We start from the raw sequence: 23,083 nt of genomic DNA, 5'->3' as shown, positions 1-23,083 counted from the left end.
TACAAAGAGCATTTGAATCACGTAACCAAGAATTTAAATAACATATTTTAGTTTTTAAATTTAAAATTCACTTCTGAGTAGCTGTGAAGTTAAAATAGGACTTATTAACTCTATAAGTTGAAAGAACATTAAAATATGCATATTTAATAATGATTAAAACAGAAAAGCATAGTTAAAAAGCAAGAGTAAATCTAGCAGTATGTGAATCTAGGTAACCATAAGAAGTAATTGCTTTAAATATTCTTTTATTTATCGGTGACTATTTTTTAAACAAAGAAAAGAAGAAAATCTTTACCTCTCCTCTCTGTGGATCCTGAATACGAGTAAATCTTAAATCCCCAGGTTCCCAGTTTGCATTCACGCTATAGATCCGTAGCTGGGAAAGCTCAAAGGATGCATTGAAGGCTTTTGCTCCAATGCGGATGACAATGGAATTTACAGAAACAGTAATTCCCTCAACTACTTTTTCAGCAAAGCTGTATTCACTAGAAAAATAAAGCAAAACAAAATATAATGCACTAAAGCCAAAAAAACCATTAAAACAATAAAACTTATCTACAAGTACACAAACTACCATAATGTTCATTTTGACTTAAAAAATAAAATTTTTGTTAAAACAATAATCTAGCCTGGTTACATAAATTAGAAAACTTCTCTTCTCAAAATAATAAAAGATTTTTAAAATTGGAGGATATTCTCTAAATCATTATAAATAGTATCCCAAGTTGCCTACTCTCAAAAAGCATTAGTCCAGACAACTGGCATCTCTCATATAAATAAGAGAGCTAAATTCTTGAAGAATAATACTACAGAGTCTAATTGGAATATAATCTCATAATTTAGGAATGAGGTCAGACATATTTCACATTCTCTAATTCAATTCAGCAAATATTTATTAAGCATTTACTATGTCTCTATCCAGATCTCTTACTGGAACTTTAGACTGTAAAATTCAAATGTCCATCAGATAGCTCCACCAGGCTTGCTGTCACACATTTAAAGCCAACATGCATAAAAGTGAACCCAATATCTTTATGGATCATGTGCTTGCCTCCCCTATACCTGCTGCTGACTTACTACCTTAATAAATAAGTAAATTACTTAACTTTTCTAGGCCTCAGCTGACTTATCTTTTAAATTAGATAATACTTTGCAGGTTATATGTGGACTGCATATGAACCAAATAGTCCATATGAACCAAATAGTCCATCTCTTGACTCATGATATTTCATAAAATATAACTATTATTTATAGTATCATTAATAGTAGCATATTATTAAAAGTATTGAGTCTATGTGCCTCAGTTTCCTCATTTGTAAAATGAAAATAATACCTATTTCAAAAGGTTGCTGAGGTCCTTAATTAAAACAGTATATGTTTGGTAATTTATATAGTCCTTGGCTTCTCTGAGGTAGTTCTGTTACAAAAGGAGGTGGCTATCTACCTTGGGTTTAGGAAATTGAGAAATGAAGCATCCTAGGGAGGAGTTGCTTTGATCCTAAGGACAAATATAGGTCACTTAGGTAGAAATATTCCTGGATTTGGAAAGAAAATTTCCATAATAATTATGTAGGAATACCTTTTAGAATACCCAACCCCATCTGTTCTAATCTACGCACATTAAAAAGTGTTACAATTGTATTGCAGGATTTACCAACAGAAGGGTGATGCTTGAATCAATGACTAAAGTCTACATATTAGAAATCATCCACTATAAATTAAAAAGATGAAATTTCAATTTACAAGTTTCCTCTAAGCCTATTAAATATTAATTTCCCTCTCTTTTAATCTCTTAGCTAGAAACAAAATCAAATAGATCAGTTTCCCTAAGTTGCATGACTAAAGAAATGTTAAAAATACATACTCATATTCTCGATAACCAATATAGACCTAATGAATCATAATTTCAAAAGAAGAAGTCTAAAAGACTCCATAGATTTAATAAACACCCTGAGTGATTGCTACAATTAAGGAGGTCTGGAAAATGAGGAAATAGATGAACCACACTGCCACTCGTCAAAATATAAGGTTTATCATCATATCATTACAAAGCCAAAATTATAAAGCTTATTGAACTATAAAAACATGAATTAGAACATTATCAACTATACTTAGCACACATTGACAAAAACCTAATTTCTGCCACATCTAAAGTAAGTCATTAATAGTAATTTTCCTGATCTTTTCCTCTTTCAATAATCTTATAATCATCTCCACTTTCTAATTTTTCTGACTCTAGCTGATTTAAAGACCAATTGCTCCAATCTACTCTATCAAACCTGAAAACGCAATCTAAACTTTAAATCCCAAATTGCTGGATGATGTATAAACTACAAAGAAGCTCTTTTCCCAGTCACTATTACCTATAGTCCAAATATAAATTGTACATCTGATAGAATGCACTAATGTAAAGGTGGTTCAACCTTGGTGAAAGAGAAGGAGGGTGTGAGAGTGTGTGTGTGTGTGTATGCATGTGTACCTCCAAGATGAGTTTTATCACTGGTTTTACTCAGCACCCAGAATACTATAAATGTTCAGGGCTGCCATGTTGTACAACTTGAGGAGGCACTAGTCACATTAAAATTTATGTGAACATTTTATATGAAGAGCTGCACAATGCAAAGTAGTGCAGAAATCCTCCCTTGAGGAAATGATGTATAGTACAAGGTTTAAATTCACTGAATGCAAAAACAGGATTTTTTTTAGATGTATTTTTAAGAACTAGTCTAACTTTTCAAGAAGGCTTTGTGAAATGGCCCCCATGCTTCTACTTTACTAGCATTTGATTTTTATCTATCAAAATGCAATCTGCAAGCATTCTTTATTTAATGAATGTTAAGAGTAGTCTAAAAGGTCTATAATTTTACTAGGCATCAACTTAAATCTTTAGAGTCATAAAAGCTCCACTGATGTGTAGAATAAATAACATACATCTGATTTATAGAATACCTAAGCTCTACTGCTTCCATTTTCTGCTACCTGCTGTGCCTTTGTTTGATCATTATTACTTAATGATCAAAAAAATCAAGAAAAGCAAAATGAATAAAAGGCTAAAAATCAATTCTACTTGCAAAAATATACTAAAACTGTAAAATAAATATTTGATGGGAGAGATGGCTGAAAGAGAAACTGTTTGAGGTTAGGGGATTTTATTTTATGTCCTATTACTGCAGATAACAGAGATGATTATAAAAAAGAATTTCCTTTGCCAGTCACAAAGATAAATAGAAACAGCTTACCTTTGTCCTGAAGCAGTTGCAATTGGTGATGGGCCATTAGGGTTTCGTGGTTCTTCACATGTACTCATTTCCATTATTACTTTATCCAGGGACTAATAAAGATACATTAAAAATGTAAATGACTAGATAATTTTGTGTGTATTATGAAAATATTCTTTAAAACTATTTTCTCTTTCATTTCTTTAGGAGCAAAGGTCTAAAAAGGCAAGTACCAAAAACAGAAAACAATGTGCTCAGACTTTTCTCAAGGCATTTACTAGCTGATGGAAAATTGTATTACAGGAGTATGGGAGAAAAACTGTAAATAGCCAAATACTGCTGAGATCATCAGATTTTACAGAAGAGCAATTTCTAATCCCAGAATGTATTAATAGTAACACAATTAGATTATATGCATACATAAATGCTTATTTCTGAGGCAATTCAAAACTCACCAAACAGATGGGATGTGTTTTCAGTTTTGTCCATGGGATCTTAAAAAAAAAATGTTTTTTCTTTAAAATGAATCATTTAAAAAAATGTAAAACAGTAACCAACACAGGTGCTCTCTTAATATAGTGACAGACATACCAAATTATATCAGATGACTTTCTTCCTAAATTGCAAAATAATAAACTGAGCAATTCATTCAAACTCTTAAAATTAGATGTATCTTTTTTATATAAAAGACTACCAGTCATACTTTCTTAGTCATATTTTTAAATAAGAATTTCAGTTTCTCTTAAATATCTTTTCTTTCCAGTCCTTAAAACACATTTTAAAATGTTTAACCACTATGCTGTACATCTGAAACTAACATAAATTAATTTCAATGTCAATTGTAATTTAAAAAAAAAAAACAATTAAAGGGTGATGAACACACAATGTAATATATATACCAATGTCACCATAAAAAAAAACTTATTCAAGCTATTTTTAAAAATCCACATTTTTATTTCATGATTTAAGCTTCCCAGCAAAGTATAGTCAGTGTTTTGCTCATTTAACAATTTTTGAAATTCTAGAATTCTGACCAATCATTTTGTAGATATTCAAGACAAATACAAAAGTGAGGTCATTAATGTAAAATGTAGATGATATCAAGTAAGTTATATTCAAATGTAACCTGCACTAGAAAGATGTCTTTCTAGACATTTGGTTTGGGTTTATGGAGGATAGAACAAAAAACTGAAGGTGAAACCCTTCAGAAACCCTTCCATTTCAATTTTATGAACTAAATTAGCATTCAGTAGTTCTACTGAGCAGACTTGCAAGAAGCGATATGACATGATAAGCATCAAAGGTAACTAGAGGTAAGTTTTATTAAGTAGGAATGATAATAATAAAAGAGAATTTTAAAACCCTCAAAATAAGAAACAAATAAGAAAAAGAAATAAAACTTCAAAAAATATATAATATACAGAATAGGATAACTCATCAGTCCTTATGTTTTCATTTAAGTGTTTACTTATTAGAAATTTAAACTGTCCCATGTGATAACAAGTGCTTTGAAAAAATATTTGCATATGTACCAAATTTAACCAATTATTTTATTAATAAACTGTTAACAATCTTATTTAAATGTTAATATTAAATTTTAAACAAAAATGAAAATCTATAAACATATTAGCATATGATTTTAAATTTATAAGCTACATATTCATGCAATTATTTAGACAAAGGTATTTGTCTTTTTAAATTATGTTAAAATGCTTCTTTACAGAATTATCTAAAACAAAATATTTAAGACATAGGGATGAAATTAAAAAATAAAAACAGAAAATGCTTTCCATAGATATCAAAATCTCACCCTAATAGATGCTTTATTACAAAAAACTTTGTTGATAGCAAGCCATGTTGGCAAATCCAACATATTCTGGAGCACCTCTTCGTCCAACTCTAAATTCTTCAGTTCACCTTCTCCTTTAAGGGTACTTAGATTTATCTTGTCAGGAGATAAATTTTTGGTAAATCTGAAAGAAAATATATATTGACATTTGTTTTAGTGTCAGTACTGTATCCCAGAGTCATTTTTGCAAAAATACAGAACATTAAAAATGTAATAGAAGCACTAAGATACCCAAAACCACAGTGAAAAGCCCTACTTTAATGCATGCTTTTCAGTGTGGTTTTGCTGCTGTTGTTTTGATCTCTCTCATCCACAGCTCTCTTACACAAAGCCTACAGTGTTTGGGGCACACATCTGAATATCATTTTCCCATATGTAATCAAGCTCTGGTTCTTAGTGCCTTTCTATTTTATAAATATTTAGTGAATATCCACTATTTTCCAGACATTATGCAAGGGAGTGCAGATCGTATTTTGTTCACTTCACTACAGACTACATCAGAAAAGGGAATATTCCTATTCTACTAATGAACCCACAAGGAAAGTGAGGGAATGAAGAGACCCTTTAGAAGCAGCAGGAACAGTAGCTGCTGTCATTCATCATCCCGAGAATGATGATCAGCAGATATTAGCACTTTTTTCAGAATCATCCAGTGATCCTCAGCTTTAGAAACCAACCAGATCATTCCAGAAATAAATTATACTACACACATTTTGTCCTAAAAAGGTTTCTGGAGAAAGGGATTATGCAATTCTATTTAGCAAGCCAATGCTGTTGTTTTCTATGTGAGACTCTTAAAAATACCAGTATTTGCAACCCTGACTTAACTGTACAAATACCATTTATCCTTTCTATAGGAGTTAAGATAACTGAAGTGCAAAGTGCATAATGAAAATGCCAAGAGTGGACACTGGATCATCTACAATCACTTAAAAATGGAAGTTCTTAAACTTAAGAAAGATTGTAAATAATAAATAATAATAGTTAAAATAACAGTGAACATTTTCCAACAGTTTACTATGTACCAGGCTTTTGCATGCATGCATTACTATGTTATCTAATTGCTGTGATATCTCATAGGGTTAATACTGTTTTTATCCCCATTTTTTACATGAGTAAACACAATGAGTAACTTATTTGTCCAATGTTAGAATAATGATAATAGTAATAATAGATTACACATGTACTTTGAAGTACTTTCATATACATTATTGATTCCTTAAAACAACCCTTAAAACAAAAAAATGACAAGTTGCTAACTTTACCCAAAAACGAAACTACTGACAAAATTAATTACTGAAAACAAGAATTATTAGTCAAACTTTTACCTTTTGCTGATATTAAAATAGCAAAACGTACTGGGTTATTTACATGCCCCACATATAAACAAGAATATCAACCAAGATACACATGCTTTGCCATTGACTCTAAACCAGAATTTCTTGAGCCGGACTTTATCTGGATTCATCTCTCTTCACAGAATGTCAACTGAGAAATACAAAGTTCATATTTAGCCCACATCTGACCAATGATGCTGAGCTGTATTATACTTAAGTACAATCATGTTTAGTTTAACACCACGAGGTTTCCTGATAGCCTAACATTCCTAATCATACAGGAATGACCTGCCACTTCCTCAAGGCAGAATATTAGAGCTAGAAGAGAACATTCAGTAAGCACTTATTGAGGATTCACAATTCAGACACATATATTGGCAAGCAGTACATTCAAGATCCCAACTTTTGTGCAATTTTCAGTTTAGTTGGTAAGTCAGAAGATCAAATAGCACGACTGAGAAAGCATATAGTAACGGGTTTTAATGCAGAGCTTTTTTGAAACAAGGGCTTTTGAGCTGATATCTAAAGAATAAGCAATAAAAATTAACTACAAAAGAAAAAGAAGGCTGTAGGGAAAGAAAGAGTATTCCAAGCAGTGAAAATAAACATATAAAGGTTCTGAGACAGGAGGGAGCATGGTACAAAATAGAACTAAAAAAAAAAAAAGATCAGTATCTGGAATGTAGCAAGAGGGCCAGGAGAGAAGATAAATGTGGAAGGACAAAGAGAGGACCGATTATACAAAGACTTGACCATTTTGTTCATTAATTAATTCAATTAATTTCAATTTATACAGCAGGTCCTCAAATAACACCATTTCATTATAACATCGATGAGATCCAGAGGAACCTAACTTTTCTTTTTGAAAAGAAAGGTTCAAAGCCTTTATATCTAAGACCATCCATGGCACACCCATGCATGCACTGGATAGGCTCTAGGTGGCAATCTCCCCCTCACTAAATACTGCAGCCTTTCTTCCAATATTGAATCCTGTCTCATCGGTCCTGCACAGAAGCCATGTAGAGGTGCAGAGGGAAACATGTAGGGTGTTTGTTCATAGGAAGGCCACAAGTTTTGTGCCCCTTGTCACAATGACCCCAGATTCCTGTTGGGTACGTGTTGTAAACAGAGAAGCCATTTCTTCAGGCCCCCTGCTCTGAATACACCCCAGGAACTTAATTCTTGTTTATATCAGTTAGCCTATGGTAAAATTGGTTTCATTACACGTCCTTTCACCACAGTTCCAAGAATCTATCAACAACATTAAGTGAGGATTTAGTGTTCCTATAATCTAATAGGTACTGGGAATTTGACAATGATAAAAATAGTTTTTGATTAGAATGAGACTTTCATTTTTAAAGGATAACTCTACTGAGAATATATGACAGAGGGAAATGGGCAGAAGCAGGGAGCCCAGACAGGAGTTTCGAAATGAGTTATAGCAACAATTTCAGGAACTGAAAAAACAACTAGATGAGCAAAGCAAGGAGACTGAAACTCTCAAAAAGAACCAAATAGACCTTCTGGAGATAAAAAAAAACCAAAACAAAACAAAAAACACACTGTAAGAGTTGAAAAATGAAATACAAGCTTGAGAAACAGAGTCAACCAAATGGAGGAAAGGATCGGTGATATCGAAAACAGAAATGTAGAAATAAATCCGAAGGAAGAAGAGAGAAACTGAAGAATGGAAAAGAATGAAAGAGAAATACAAGAACTAGCTGATATCATCAGGAGAGGAAACATAAGAATAATGGGCATTATCAAAGGCGAGGAAAAGAAACAGGGACTAGAAAGCACTGTCAGACAAATAGTGGATGGATGAGCATTTCCTAAATCTAAGGAATGAGCTGGAGCTTGGAATTCAAGAAGTCAACAGAACACCCAATTATCTCAACCCAAAAAGGCCTTCACCAAGACACACTGTATTAAAGTTATCAAAAATCAACAACGAAGAATTCTCAGGGCAAACAGGGAAAAGAAAACGGTACCTCATAAAGGAAAATCCATTAGACTATCCTCAGACTTCTCAGCGTAAACCTTACAAGCCAGAAAGAAATAGAATTAAATATTTAAACTATTAAGTGAAAGGAACTATCAGCCTAGAATAATATATTCAGCTAAGCTTTCCTTTAGATATGAAGGAGAAATTAAGACCTTTCCAGACATACAAAAATTGAGAGAATTCTCCACTATGAGGCCTGCACTATAGGAAATACTGAAAGGTGTCAGTTCACCTAAAACATAATGACCAAAAAAAAAAAAAAACAAACAATTAGGAGTAAAGTGACTATCCGGGAAATAGAAGCAGAGGAGTGCAACCCTTACTGAGAACAGGGCATTATAAGCTTAAATAATAACAAGACAATTGCTATAGCAACATAGTATAGTAATGAACGTTCAGCATACATAGGGACAAACTGAGATAACAATAACTGAAAAGGGGAGGATTCAAAGATCCAAATTTGCAAAGGGGAATGGAGATAAGGCACATGCAGAAGAAAATAGACAACTGTATATATAAAACTATCCTTTTCATATTCGTAATGGTAACCACACACCATTGTATATAACATAAAACAAGAAGAACCAGAGGCAAAACCCACAAAAGCCAACCCAAATAAAGAAAACAGAAACACAAGGACAAGGAAGCAATGGAAACACTGAGCTACCAGAAAGCAAAAGATAAAATGGCTATAAGAAGACCTAATATTTCAATAATCATCCTAAATGTAAATGGACTGAACTCACCAATAAAAAAGGCACAGAGTTGCAGAATGGACCAAAAAACAAAACCCAACCATATGCTGCCTCCAGGAGGCACATCTCAGCTCCAAAGACAAATACAGACTCAGAGTGAAAGGGTGGAAAATGATATTTCAAGCAAATGGCATTCAGAGAAAAGCAGGAGTAGCAGTACTAATATCAGACAAAATAAACTTCAGACTAAAAAAGTTAAAGAAAGATACCGAGGGATACTTCATAATGATAAAGGGAATCATGCACCAAGAAGACATAACACTTATTAATATCTATGCTCCCAATCAGAGAGCTCTGAAATATGTAAAGCAATTACTAACAGAACTAAAGGGAGAAACAGACCAAAACACTATCGTAGTAGGGGACCTAAATACCCCACTGTCGGATATGGACAGATCATCCAAACAGAAAATCAATAAGGAAATAATATCCTTAAAGACGCATTAGACCAACTGGACATAATTGACATATTCAAAGCCTTCCATCCCAAAACAACTGCTTATACATTCTTCTCTAGTGTATATGAAACATTCTCAAGAATTGATCACATATTGGGACACAGAGATAATCAACAAATGTAAGAGGGTTGAAATTATATCAGCCATATTCTCTGATCGTAATGCTTTGAAACTAGAGATCAACTGCATAAAGAAAACAGGAAGAATCACAAATACATGGAGATTAAACAACATGCTACTGAAGAATAACTGGGTCAGAGAAGAAATAAAAAAAGAGATCAAGAGATCCATAGAAACGAATGATAAAGTTAGTACAACATATCAAAACTTTTGGGACATGGCAAAAGAGGTCATAAGAGGAAAGTTCATATTATTACAGGCCTATCTCCAAAACCAAAAATGAGCCCAAATAAACAACCTAATGCTTCATCTTAAAAAACTAGAAAAGGAAGAACAAATGAATCTTAAAGTCAGCAGTCAGAAAGAAATAATCAAAATTAGAGCAGAAATAAATGAAATTGAGTACAAAAAAAAAAGATAGGAAAAACAAATGCCACAAAGAGCTTGTTCTTTGAGAAGGTTAATAAAATTGACAAACCCCTGGCTAGACTCACTAAAGATAAAAGAGAAAGGACACAAATAAACAAAATCAGGGATGAAAGAGGGGAAATTATGACTGACGTTGCAGAAATACAATGGATCATACAAGAATACTATGAAAAAGTATATAACATCAAATTTAATAACCTAGAAGAAATGGACCAGTAGTTAGAAAAATACAATCTTCCTAGACTGAATCAAGAAGAACTGGAAAATCTAAATAGACTGATCAGCAGTATGGAAATTGAAACAATCATCAAAAACCTAACCAAAAAGTAAAAGTCCAGGACCGATGGCTTCACCAGTGAATTCTACCAAATATTCAAAGAAGATTTAATACCTTTTCTCCTCAAATTCTTCCAAACAAATCGAAGAGGAGATAATACTTCCCAACTCATTTTATGAGCCCAATATTACTCTGATACCAAAACCTGGTAAGGATAACACACACACACACACAACTATAGACCAATATCTCTCATGAACACAGATGCAAAAATCCTAAAAAAGATACTAGCGAACCGAATACAGCAACATATTAAAAAGATTATACACCACGATCAAGTAGGCTTCATCCAAAGGGCACAAGGATAGTTCAACATATGCAAATTGATTAATGTGATACACCACAGAAACAAATGAAAAAATAAGAATTATATGATCATATCAATAGATGCAGAAAAAGCCTTCAACAAGATACAGCACCTATTTATGATCAAAACACTTAACAAAATCAGTATAGAAGGAAAGTACCTTAACATAATAAAGTCCATATGTGACAAACCCTTAGCCAACATTATACTTAATGGTGAAAAACTAAAACCTTCTCTCTAAGATCAGGAACAAGGAAAGGCTATCCACTATCATCATTGTTATTCAATATAATATTAGAGGTCCTAGCAAATGCACTACTAGAACACTACTAGAAACAAAAAGCAAATACAGTAAAGTTTCTGGATACAAAATCAACATTCAAAAATCCATAGCGTTCCTATACTCTAATAATGCGGTGTCAGAAAAAGAAGTGGAAAAAATAATTCCTTTTGCAATTGCAACAAAAAGAATAAAACACCTAGGAATAAATTTAACGAAACATGTGAAGGACCTATTTAACAAAAACTACAAGACCCTATTAAAAGAAATCGAAGAAGATACAAAGAAATGGAAAGATATTCTGTGTTCTTGGATTGGAAGATTCAACATAGTTAAAATAACCATATTACCTAAAGCACTATACAGATTTAATGCAATCCCTATCAAAATCCCATCAGCATTTTTTAAAGAAATCGAACAAAAAAATCATCAGATTTGCATAGAAGCACAAAAGAACCCGAATTGCCAAAGCCGTCCTGAGAAAAAAGAATGAGGCTGGATGCATCACTCTGCCCGACTTCAAATTATACTACAAAGTGACAGTAATCAAAACGGCATGGTATTAGCAGAAAAACAGACACACGGACCGGTGGAACAGCATCGAGAGTCCAGAAGTAAACCCATATTTATATGGGCAAATAATTTTCGACAAAAATCCAAAAACATGCAGTGGAGAAAGGAAAGCCTCTTCAATAAACAGTGCTGGGAAAACCAGAAGTCCACCTGCAAAAGAATGAAACTAGACGGTTGTCTATCACCACATGTCAAAATTAACTCAAAATGGATTAAGGACCTGAATATAAGACCTGAAACAATAAAATGCATAGAAGAAAACATAGGAACTAAACTAAAGAACCTTGGACTTAAAGAGGATTTTATGAATTTGACCTCAAAGGCAAGGGAAGTAAAAGCTAAAATAAATGAATGGGACCACATCAAAAAGCTTCTGCTCAGCAAAAGAAACTGTCATAAAGGTAAAGAGACAACCATCCAAATGGGAAATTATATTTGCAAACAACACCTCCGATAAGAGCCTAATATCCAAAATATACAAAGAACTCACATGACTCAATAACAACAAAAATCAAATGATCCAATCAAAAAATGGGCGGAGGACCTGAACAGACAGACACTTTTCCCTAGAGGACATACATTTGGCCAACAAATATATAAAAAGATGCTCAACATCGCTAGCTATTAGGGAAATGTCAATCAAAACCACAATGAGATACCATCTCACACTTGTTAGAATAGCTATAATCAACAGAACAAGTAATAACAAATGTTGGAGAGAATGTGGAGAAAAAGGAACATTCATATACTGCTGGTGGGACTGCAAATTTGTACAGCCACTATGGAAAACAGTATGGAGGTTCCTCAAAAAACTAAGAATTGATCTACCATATGATTCAGCAATCCCTCTACTGGGTATTTACACCAAAGACTTGAAAACTCATATCTGTAAAGATATTTGCACACCAATGTTCATAGCAGCATTATTCACTGTGGTCAGGACATGGAAGCAACCTAAGTGTCCTACGATAGATGACTGGCTAAAGAAACTGTGGTACATATATACAATGGAATATTATTCAGCCATAAGAAGAGATGAAATATATTTGCAACGACATGAATGGACCTTGAAATAATCATACTAAGCGAAATAAGTCAGACAGAAAAAGTTGAAAGTCACATGGTATCACTTATATGTGGGATTTAAACCTAAAAGCACCAAATGAACAGGGCAGAGACTCATGGACATGGACTATAGACTAGTGGTTACCAGAGGGTAGGGGGTGAAGGAGGAGCTAGGAGGTAGATAGAGTAAAGGAAGTCAAATTTAGGGAGATAGGAGGAGGGTGAAGTGGGTAAAAGGGATCAAACATATGGTAGCTGAAGGAAACTGGACTTTGGGTGGTAAACATACAATCGAATATGCAGATGTCAAATTATAATGTACACCTGAAAATTATATAATTATATTAACCAATGTTACCCCAATGAATTTAATAAAAAAATAAATAAAAGAAAATTTTAAAAAATCATTGATTGTAAGACAGCAGATAGAGTACACAAAAGGAGGGGTTGTCTTTGAACAGTTTTGACTTCAGAAAGCAAGTTAATACTCCGTATATGTAAAAAATAAAATAAAACAAGAATGAGAAGAGGGGAACACCTAAAACTGAAAGCAAACTGAAACAAATGAACCTAACTGTACTTCAAAAATACTGCAACTTTACTCACGGAGAAGACAGGAAGGACAGACATAAGGACAGATTTCAGAAAAAGACAGATCTGAGTAACTCATAAACACAACATCTGATTATATATCTGTAGTGTTGGCCAGGGTGGAATTTGTGTGTTTGCATATGGGAGGGGGGTGGTTAGTGGAGAAATCAGGCAACATCTTGGTTGAGTATGTACAAGAATGTTCTACTCAATGACATTTACAAAGGGAAAAAAGTGAAAGCAGCTAAATGTCCAAAACGGGGTAATCCCTTTAAATTGTGCTATATTATGATAATTATGAGATATACATATCAAGTAATATATTTCCCCAATCATATAAAAAATATCCAGTGGAAATTCAATGTTTGAAATTATACACTGTGATTTCAATTATAAAAAAAAAATGCATCATAAGATCTCAAATATCAAGAGCACCTATAGCTGGTGAGATTTTAGATTTATTTCTTCAGTTTTATACATTTCTGTATGTTTAAGTGTATAAGGAGCAAATATTACTTTTACAAAGACAAAAGTTCAACAGAAACCCTAAAAGACAGGACTGATGAGTAAAAGTGAAAGATGGAAAGATTAAAGTATATGTCATTCACAAGAAATTCTATCTTCAAATTAGTTCATACCAAAGGAATAACATCTGCATAGAGTGTGGGTCTTAACGTCAGGTGGTGTAAATTCCAATGTAGCCACTTACTGTCATACCACTCTGTCTCAATGTGCTCATCTGTAAAATGCAGAAAATAACACCAACCTCAAAAGATTTTAGTGAGGGTTAAAAATAATATATAAAGCATCTCATACAAAACAAATATCCAATTAAGATTTCTCTTTCTCCATCTCTCTTTCTATTTAAAGTATTAACACACTGATTATAGTTCTAATTGGAGCAATATCAAAAGTTCATGATTATTCAAAGAGGATTTTAAAATTGCTGAGCTATGGAGCTAATCTTGAAAATATATTAATATGGCTGATCGGTTAAAATATTTTAAATAGAAAGCTGAAGATATATTGGTAACATATTCACAGCTCTTAGAAAGGTGGGAGTATATATATCGAATTATTTATTTCTATTATTCATATGTTAGACTTTAACTAACATATCTTTCAGTTTGCACAAATGTTTCCCAAATTTGTCATAATTTAATTGATATAGGAAAAGCAGGCTTTCACTAAGTGTATACTAGGCAAGCGAAGGGAAGAATGCTCACAAAAGAGCATTATTGCATGGAAAAGCTGTATGTCGACCTATGCTTTTTCCAAGTGTTACTGCGGGCTCTTTGGACTGAATTGCCATTCAGAGTCCCCAGATAACTGTATTACTCTTTTAAATATTATAATTGAGAAGGGTTATGATACTGGGCCTGATCCTAAAGAAAATAAATTGTTATCTGAAATAAACCATTTCAGCTCTCTAAAGAACTATTTAAAGCTCTAAAAAGTTATATAACCATTTCAAAGCTGAACTTTAAAAAATGGTAGAAATCTATGTCAATGAATTATACTCTGAATAATTATTTATCTGGTGGAGATGAGGGTGGTGGGGAGAATGGAAGCATGAAATCTATATAAAACCCAAGTAGATATTTTAAGAAAGACTCAAGACACGAATAAGAGAAAAAGCTGATTGACCTCAATATGTCAAAGTTACAACTACTGCACAGAAGTCATATCACATAATAAAGATAAAAATGGCGCAACTCTTACTGATATTTTTATTTTTAAAATTCAGGACATAGACTAATGTTTCATTACTACGTATATTATGGCATGCAAAGAAGTTTATTTTAAAATAAATGTGTTCTTTATCCTAACATTAGTACCATATAAAATAAATTTTAATGTGAATGTATATTTTTCAATGGTTAACTTTCTCATATTTTTAACAATGTAACAATTTTTAAAACATACTTAAAATATAAAAACAAGCTTCCATTTTATCCATAATCTTCCTTAACTGCACATAATACATGAAAATAAGTTTACTAGTTTTTTCAGTATTTACAACAAAAACAGCTAATTAGAGGAATAAATTTTCCAGGCAAATGGAAAGAACGGGTTTAATTTCTATATTTTACAGTCAATACATAATTATTAAAGTCTAAATTATGTACAAAGCACTGTGCTAAGTAAACATTTAGGGCAAAACAAAGAAAGCTAAGTCCATATAATCAAGGCTTATAATTTGCTTAAGAGAACACAGCATAAATGTATGAGAAATCAAGAATCCCAGCTTTGCAAGAAAAATACCACTTACCACTCAACCTCTCTAAGCCTCAATTTCTTTGCCTGTAAAATGAGGATAATAATACCTGCCTCATAGGGCTGTTCTCAGTATTAAGTGAATTAGAACATATAAAATGCTAGGAACTGTCCCTGACACATAGGAAAACTCGGTGAGTGTTAGAGTAGCTATTATTAAGATACTAGTTAAATTGGAATGTGAATAATACAGAGACATTACATAACCAGTGACCAAAATTTTCTAAAAAAAATTTTAGCTTGACAAAACACTAGGTTTGTAGTAGATCATAATTCAGAAAGATATATATTTTATATGATATTACTATAAATTTTAGTCATAATTTAATTGAACTTTCATCAGATTCATTTTATAGCTACATCATAAAAACAAAGATCATACAGTTGTTTTATTTGCTAAAGCAACCTGACACAGATTTGTGAAATGAATCATCTCCAGGTTAAATATAATAACTGAGGGTAGAATCCTAGAGGCTAAAAAGAATCTTAGAACATAGTTTATAAAAACCCTTTTCTGACATAGTTAACCTACCTCCTTTCATATTTACCTCTTTGCATTCATATAATAAACTTCTGGAACATTCTTTTAAAACCTCACCAGCAAATATGCATTTCTTGAATTATTTACTTTGTCCGTAAAATGTTTACGGTTCCTGTCACTGTACATGTTCGAGATTCACATTATTACCTACTATTTTTCTAAACTTAAGAATAGGCTCTGCTACTTGATAATATTTTTCTCAAATAATAGCTGTAATTAGAAAGATTCATCCTTATTCTATGATATTTCATGCGATAACATGAACAACTAGATTTTACAGAGAACTTAACAACGTATGTTAAATTGTTTAAAAAACTTAAAGTAGGCATTCTTAAAGTTTGTGGATGGGTTTCAAGGGGTGTAAGATATTTTATTGTATCATCAAAAGAGAGTTTTAGACATCAAAAAGGCTAAGAACCAATGCCCTAAAGAAACAGGATTAATTTTAACCATCTGGAAAATAAATTATTTCAATACCAGAATTTGATTTTTAAGTTATTTAATTAAATTAACTCGTTATTAATAAACAGACACCTCTTAGGTGGCTGCCCAATTACTAGTGATTCTATCTTCCCAGAGAAAGGCTATAACCGGAGAAAAGGTGCAAATCTAAGACATTTAAACATATTTCCTTGGATAAAAGCTTATTGATCTCGAGGTTGACAAGGCTTCTAGGCTGCTTAATCAGATTCTTTTCTTCAAAATCTGAAACTAAGGCACTACCTTAGGATCAAGCTGACAAATAATAAAGGAGTACAACTGAGAGACAAACACAAATCTACTATTTTAAAACTTAAAGGTACCGTAAAGATTATTCCCCCACCACGTTCCATTCTCTCCGACTGAGTTCAACTCCAATACCCTTGAAATGAATTAATAACTGAAATCACTAACTAGTATCTCAAGTCTGTGTACTCCCACAAGGATTAAATTCTCCATATTGAAGAGATATTACAAGAACCAATATCTTTGTATAAGCAAATTTAACAGCTTCTGCTTGATTTTATTCAAAACAATATTTCGAGAAAAGTACCTTAAGACCACATGTTAAAGTTATACAAGAGAGGATGTTCTTGGCGAGACTTCTCAAAATCTGATAGACTGCCAAGTCCTTTGGCTAAGAACATTAAGTTATTATTAATCTGCAACTAATTACATCCTTTCACAGTCCATGGGCTTCATCATGCAGCCAGAAAAATTCATTCAATCAAAATCAGAAAGTGATGAGGCTTTTCTAAAGAAACCCATATTTCTCATTTCTTCCCTTACCCAACACCATTTTTTTTGCCCAAGTTGTACCTCCTTTAATCTGGCACCCCTCTCTCAGAGCTAGCTGCTTTCTTGCCCTACTCTATGCCTTATTATCTTCAGGTTGTTATTTTTTAAAAATGTTTATGTGTTAGGTCAAGAAATATACTTTATGTTACAATCTAGTACACACACAATGGACAAAAAAAATTTCATGAAGCAATAGTTTAATACGGTCTGATATTTTCTAGTCTATTTCATTCAAAATGGTGACTGCAACCTGCTATACTAATTTCATAAGGCAAGCTATAACCCACTACGATAAACAATATATAAAAAGTATAATACATCATGACCAAGTACTTATTCAAGGAATGAAGGCTGGTTTAACATTCAAAAATCAACTAATGTAATGCACCATATTAAAAGTAAACTCACACGATGATCTCAATAGAGGCATAAAAAAGCATTTGACAAAAATCAACAACATGCATGGAAAAATAACTCTCAAATTAGGAACAGAAGAGAACTTCCCCAAAACTACAAAGGCCATCTATGAAAACCCTACAGCTAAAATCACACTTAACAATGACAGACTAAATTGCTTTTCCACTAAGACAAGGACAAAGCAAGGATGTCTGCTCTTACCACTTCTATGTAACATTGTATAGAGGTTCTAGCCAACACAAAAAGGCAAGAAAAAAAAATAAAAGAAAGTTTGGAAAAGAAGTAAAACTGTCTTTTTCCCCAAACAATATAACTATCTATGGAGAAGACCTACAGAATCTTAAAAAAAAAAAAAGAGAGAGTGAAAAAGAAAAAGCTTCCAGAACTAATAAATGAGTTTAGCAGGTTACAGGATATAAGACCAGTATAAAAAATAAAATCGATAAAAGGAACACAGGAGCCAAATAAAGAGCTCCCAACAACCAAAGCTTAGTTGATTTTCTTTACTTGCTTATCTCAAAAATAATTAAGCTAAACAAACTCTGTATATTGGGAATTCTCTCCTCAAAAGGGTAATTTATCATGAACATACCTTGATATATACATACATACACACCTATATATGTAGGTGTATATATACCTCAATAAAAGAGAATAAACTAGTTAACTCAATAAAATACACAGGAATAAGATTTTTTAAGGTATCTGAACCATGGATTTTTGAAAACTATACCATTACATTTGTCATCCAAACATATTAGAAACGATTTTAAGCCAAGTTAAAAAAAAAAAAAAAAAAAACTGAGCCACAGGCAGCCCTCATACTAGTAAAGAATATCAAATACTTTCAGAATTTTAGCATCTAAAAAGTTCCTCTAATCCAAAGTCCTTATTTTATAGTAGAGAATGTGAAGCCCAGAGGGGTTAGGTCAACTGTTCGAGGTCACACCAAGGCTGAACCCCCAAACTATTATCAAATTTGTACAATTTGACTTAAAAGATATTTTAAGATCAATTACCATTCTATTACCATACCTATCAATTTTCAATTCAACAATATTTACTGAACATTTACTAGGCAACATAGGAGTATATGGCAATTTTCACCCTCAAAGAGCTCTCAGTGTCAATTTGTGAGGCTTATTAAATATTTATGGCATAAATGTTATTATTATTTTTAATGAAACCTAGAGCGTTAATGGAACAAGGATCAAAGAAGGTATGCACATAGTGAATTATCTTGGTTTTTTTGAGCATTCTCAATTTACAGAGTTTGTTTGGCTTGGTTATTTTTACAATATGTATGTAAAGAAAATCAACCAATCTTGTCTAACCAGTTTTTCTACGAAAACATTTAAAGAATGGAACAGGTGGCAAATTGGTAGCCTGTGAGCTGTTTTACCACAGATATGTTTTGTCTGGCCTGCAGTGTTTTAAAAAACCTGGATTTGTAGACCATACATTGAAATCTAGGTTTCTGAATTTTGTTGAAACATTAGTAGATCTGACACAACTATACATACATATACCCTCATGGCAAAAACTGAGCTCTGATTAGGCTCCTGAGTAACTTAAATAATTAAGACATACTTAACTGCTTTCAAAGACCTCACAGTTTATCATTAGAGACAAGCACATAAACAAATCATTACAGTACATTAAGGTCTTAATATGTGCCAGGCACTGTGTGACAGATATTACAATAAAAATGAGAATACGATAAGATAGAGGTACAAAAGAAGAGGGGATCAATTCTATTAAAAAGAATACTTCTTTGAGAAGGCTTCAAGAAGCAGGCAGTACTTGAGCTGCTTTTCAGAGTAAGTTTCTGCCAGGTGAATAGAGCAGAGGAGGACATTTCAAGCAGAGCAGCAGCATGTTGAAGGTTACAAGATCACACACAGTAGGCAAAGATGAAGTATAATGCCAACAGATAGTTTGGAAAGAAATGAATGCTAAGCCTTCAAAGATGAACTGAAGTCAAATTATGAAGGACTCTTGTTATCCCATGTCAAGAAATGTGGGTTTCATCCTACATATTAGTACGGTGCCAATTAAAAAAAAAAAAAAGATTGCTTATAATTCAACCCAGGTGGGAGAAAAAATAAAAAAAGAAAGACTATGACAGCTGATGCCCCCTAATTACTGACTCAAGTAGAGGAACTCTACTTTGTCTATACTATGCAATAAAGTTCAATTTATTATTTCTGTGGACAAAAAAAAAAAAAATTCTACTGTTATAAACACACTTAAGAAAAAACCTTAAATATGAGCCATTAAAAGGTTTCTACTGAGGAATTAAATGATTAGCATTTTTGAAAGCTCTCTCTAGTAACAGTGCCAAGGATGGAATAAAGGACTATGAGACCAGAAGGAAATGAGAACACTTAGTTACAACTGACACAAAAAAATTATGAGTTAGATCTGGGTAGTGAAAACAGAAATATTCAAATCTTATTATTCAAATATTACTTTGTGACAAGTAGTCTGCTATGTGCTAGGTTCAGGGGAAAGAAGATAAATTCAAGAGTTATTTAAATAAAAAGGAATTATAATTGATTGAAATGAAAAGTAAAGAAAAAGGAATTAAACTTGGTAGGTGACTTAAATAAACGAAGGAATAGCTGTGGTTTAAACTTAAAATAAAATGATAACCCCTCATCTTCAATACGCTAAGCACAAACCAGGCCAAAAAAAGACATGTTAAGGAGGTACAGTTAGGAAAAAGCAAAAGACTACAGTTATGACAATACTTCAGGAGCAAAAGTTCCAGAGGATTTGCTAGAGGTTTATACAAAATCAGAACCATCCCTGAATGACATTATAAACAACATAAGTCCTTAACTTACAATATTCTACAGAGAACCTTAGTGGTTTCACTAATAGTGTACCTAAGGTTAAAGCTTGTCATCTTTCTCTTAGTAATGTGGTAGAGATCCAGATACCCAAAAGACAGCATGGAATCAAGGCAGACGAGAAAAACAATACATCATCATATCTATAAAACTGCTAGCTAACATATGGCCAACAAGTTTATCAACTGCCCCATTACTCCTCGGGTAAGTATGTAATGAGTTGTACAATTCTGCTCATGTCTGTCTTACTAGACTTTTAGAAAAGGTTCAAAGTATTTATGTGGATATATTTTCCAAGCATGAGAAATGTTCAGTGACATGAGTTTCTAGGTTTTTCATTGAGTCCTAAATTGAAAAAAATTCAGTGTCATTTCCACAAGAATCTGGTTTTATAATTGCTTTCTCTGATAATGAATTTTAAAAAGGGGCAGGAGAGAGGAGAAGAATGGTGTGGGGAGCCCTTATAGTCTTCAAAAATGAATTCTCTTTTCAGTGCTGTTCATGAGTTATTTCGATCTCTTTGATAAAGATTATGATTAACATTAAATACACAAAATAAACTCTTAAGTCCAGTGACAAACCGATTAAAATATCCTTTATCAAAAGAGCCTTCATAAGTCATTAGTTATATTAGACTATGAAATCTTACCCATTAAAGAGTAGATCAAATGCTAATTGCTATTCTGAATAGCTGACTCTAAGTTATAAAACTCTCTTGGCAACATCAGGAAGAGCTGGTTTTAAGTACATTGCCAAACCTTATATATTTGAAAAGATAGTCTAAGTGATTGCATGAGCCTATAAGCTACATAGTTAAAAAATAAAAAATGAAATCAATATTTGACTAAAACACTAAGAATTAGCAATTATTCTCTAAGTATCTTTATGTGGGGCATAATAAGTGTTTGCATTTATAGAGAGAAAACAAAACGATGGGGAATAGAAGTATTACCTGAGGGCAGGAAATTTCAGACAAAAGGTCCCTATTCCTGGTGAAAGCAAGTAGTCAGTTGCCAGGGTTTCTTAGACTCCTCTGGTACTCATTTGGGTGATTATGAAATTCACAGCACACCAATCTCCACCACAGCCAGCAGGGATCGCTGCAGGGAATGGGGGTACACAGGGGACACAGAAGGGAGCAAGTTTAAGGGAAGGAAGAGGAAAGGAATGATATAAAAATTTTTAGCTGTGATTCACTTTTTAAAAATACAGTTGTATTTCACACTGGATTAACTAAAAGCAAACACTGCTTAAATTCTAAGATAAATTAATCATTTATGATTTCCTCATTCCTTCTATCACTGGAATTACTACTATTCTATTAAAATGTATTTTTTAAATTTTATATTAAAATGCTAATTAACAAAAATGAGATAGCTATATTGTACAAAAGTTATAAAAACTGAACTGTATAATTCAACATTAAATAAAACCAATTAGGACAAGCACTCTAAATGACAAGCAATTTACAAACACAAATTGTCAATTTAACTGCCAAAAGGCCCAGTTAAAACTATAATCCTCATTTCATTTCCAAGAGAAAGATAAAGTTTCCTATGAAAACTAACCCACAAACCGAAGAGAGATCAGCAATAAACTATATCTGTATACTCAAAAGTACATTGGATAACTATAACATTTATCAGGGGAAAAAAGAAAAAAAACATTTTAATCTAAATTTTTTGGATACAAGTCAACTTTTTAAACCAGCCAAAAATGAATTCAGGGCAACCAATTTATACCCTACTTATTCTATGAAAGCTAATGTAGTATAGTCAACTAATAATGTTTCTGAACAACTACTATGTACCACAGTACTGTGGCAGATGCTAAAGATACAATGGCAAACTAGACAAGCACAGTCACCGTCCTCAAAATTCAAAGCCTATCAGGGTGAATTTGCCTTTAAAGACAATCTACAGAATAAACATGAAGCTTTTGTTTTAATAAAACAAACAATATATTTTAAGACTTAAAGAAGTTCAAAATAAAGACAACCAATGAAGACTAGCCTAAAGTTGCCCATGGAAGATGTACAAGTAAAATGAAGCCTGAGAGAATGCCCTGTCATGAAGAGATGCAGATGGCTGAAAAAAAAAAAAGGGTAAAAAAAACAAAAAGGAGAAGTGTAGTACTGGAAAATAGTGAAAAATAAAATTGCAGCCAAATTTGAAGGACCTAAGTTACCCTTAACTTCTCTAAATACTTGCCTTAAATATTCCTTTGGTATGCATGCTGTAGTCAAAAGAGATTTAATAACTATCTATTTTATATCACTAAGCTGTCGTTTGTGTGCTTTTAATTCATTATTTCTATACGAGTTTCTCTGAGACTTAGACTACTTCTGTCTCATTGACTCTACTTCTGTTAAAGTTGCAAATAGATAAATGT

At 32.6% G+C, this 23,083-nt stretch overlaps 1 protein-coding gene and 1 non-coding gene across 4 annotated transcripts in view; both read right to left on the bottom strand.

Annotated features, from left to right (window-relative positions):
• The window catches only part of BLTP3B (bridge-like lipid transfer protein family member 3B), a 71,323-nt gene that overhangs the window by 40,017 nt on the left and 8,223 nt on the right, over positions 1-23,083 (bottom strand). For 2 of the 3 annotated variants that reach the window (XM_039877998.1, XM_039878000.1), the window contains exons 2-5: positions 5,029-5,191; positions 3,674-3,712; positions 3,240-3,331; positions 296-485 (exon numbers count right to left, since the gene is read on the bottom strand). In XM_039877998.1, the coding sequence (XP_039733932.1) occupies positions 296-485; positions 3,240-3,331; positions 3,674-3,712; positions 5,029-5,191 (484 nt within the window). Of the gene's footprint in view, positions 1-295; positions 486-3,239; positions 3,332-3,673; positions 3,713-5,028; positions 5,192-21,644; positions 21,793-23,083 lie in introns of all 3 variants that reach the window. The other variant, XM_039877999.1, reaches the window with a different exon arrangement.
• Positions 7,442-7,573, bottom strand: LOC120615324 (small nucleolar RNA SNORA11). The gene has a single exon (XR_005656237.1). It is a non-coding gene; the product is annotated as a small nucleolar RNA SNORA11 (small nucleolar RNA).

The sequence above is a fragment of the Pteropus medius genome, unplaced genomic scaffold, assembly GCF_902729225.1.
Source record: "Pteropus medius unplaced genomic scaffold, Ma_sr-lr_union100, whole genome shotgun sequence".
In the NCBI taxonomy this organism is placed as follows: Eukaryota; Metazoa; Chordata; class Mammalia; order Chiroptera; family Pteropodidae; genus Pteropus; species Pteropus medius.
The sequence above is the reverse complement of the archived record's forward strand: the minus strand, read 5'-3'. Positions and strand labels throughout refer to the sequence as shown.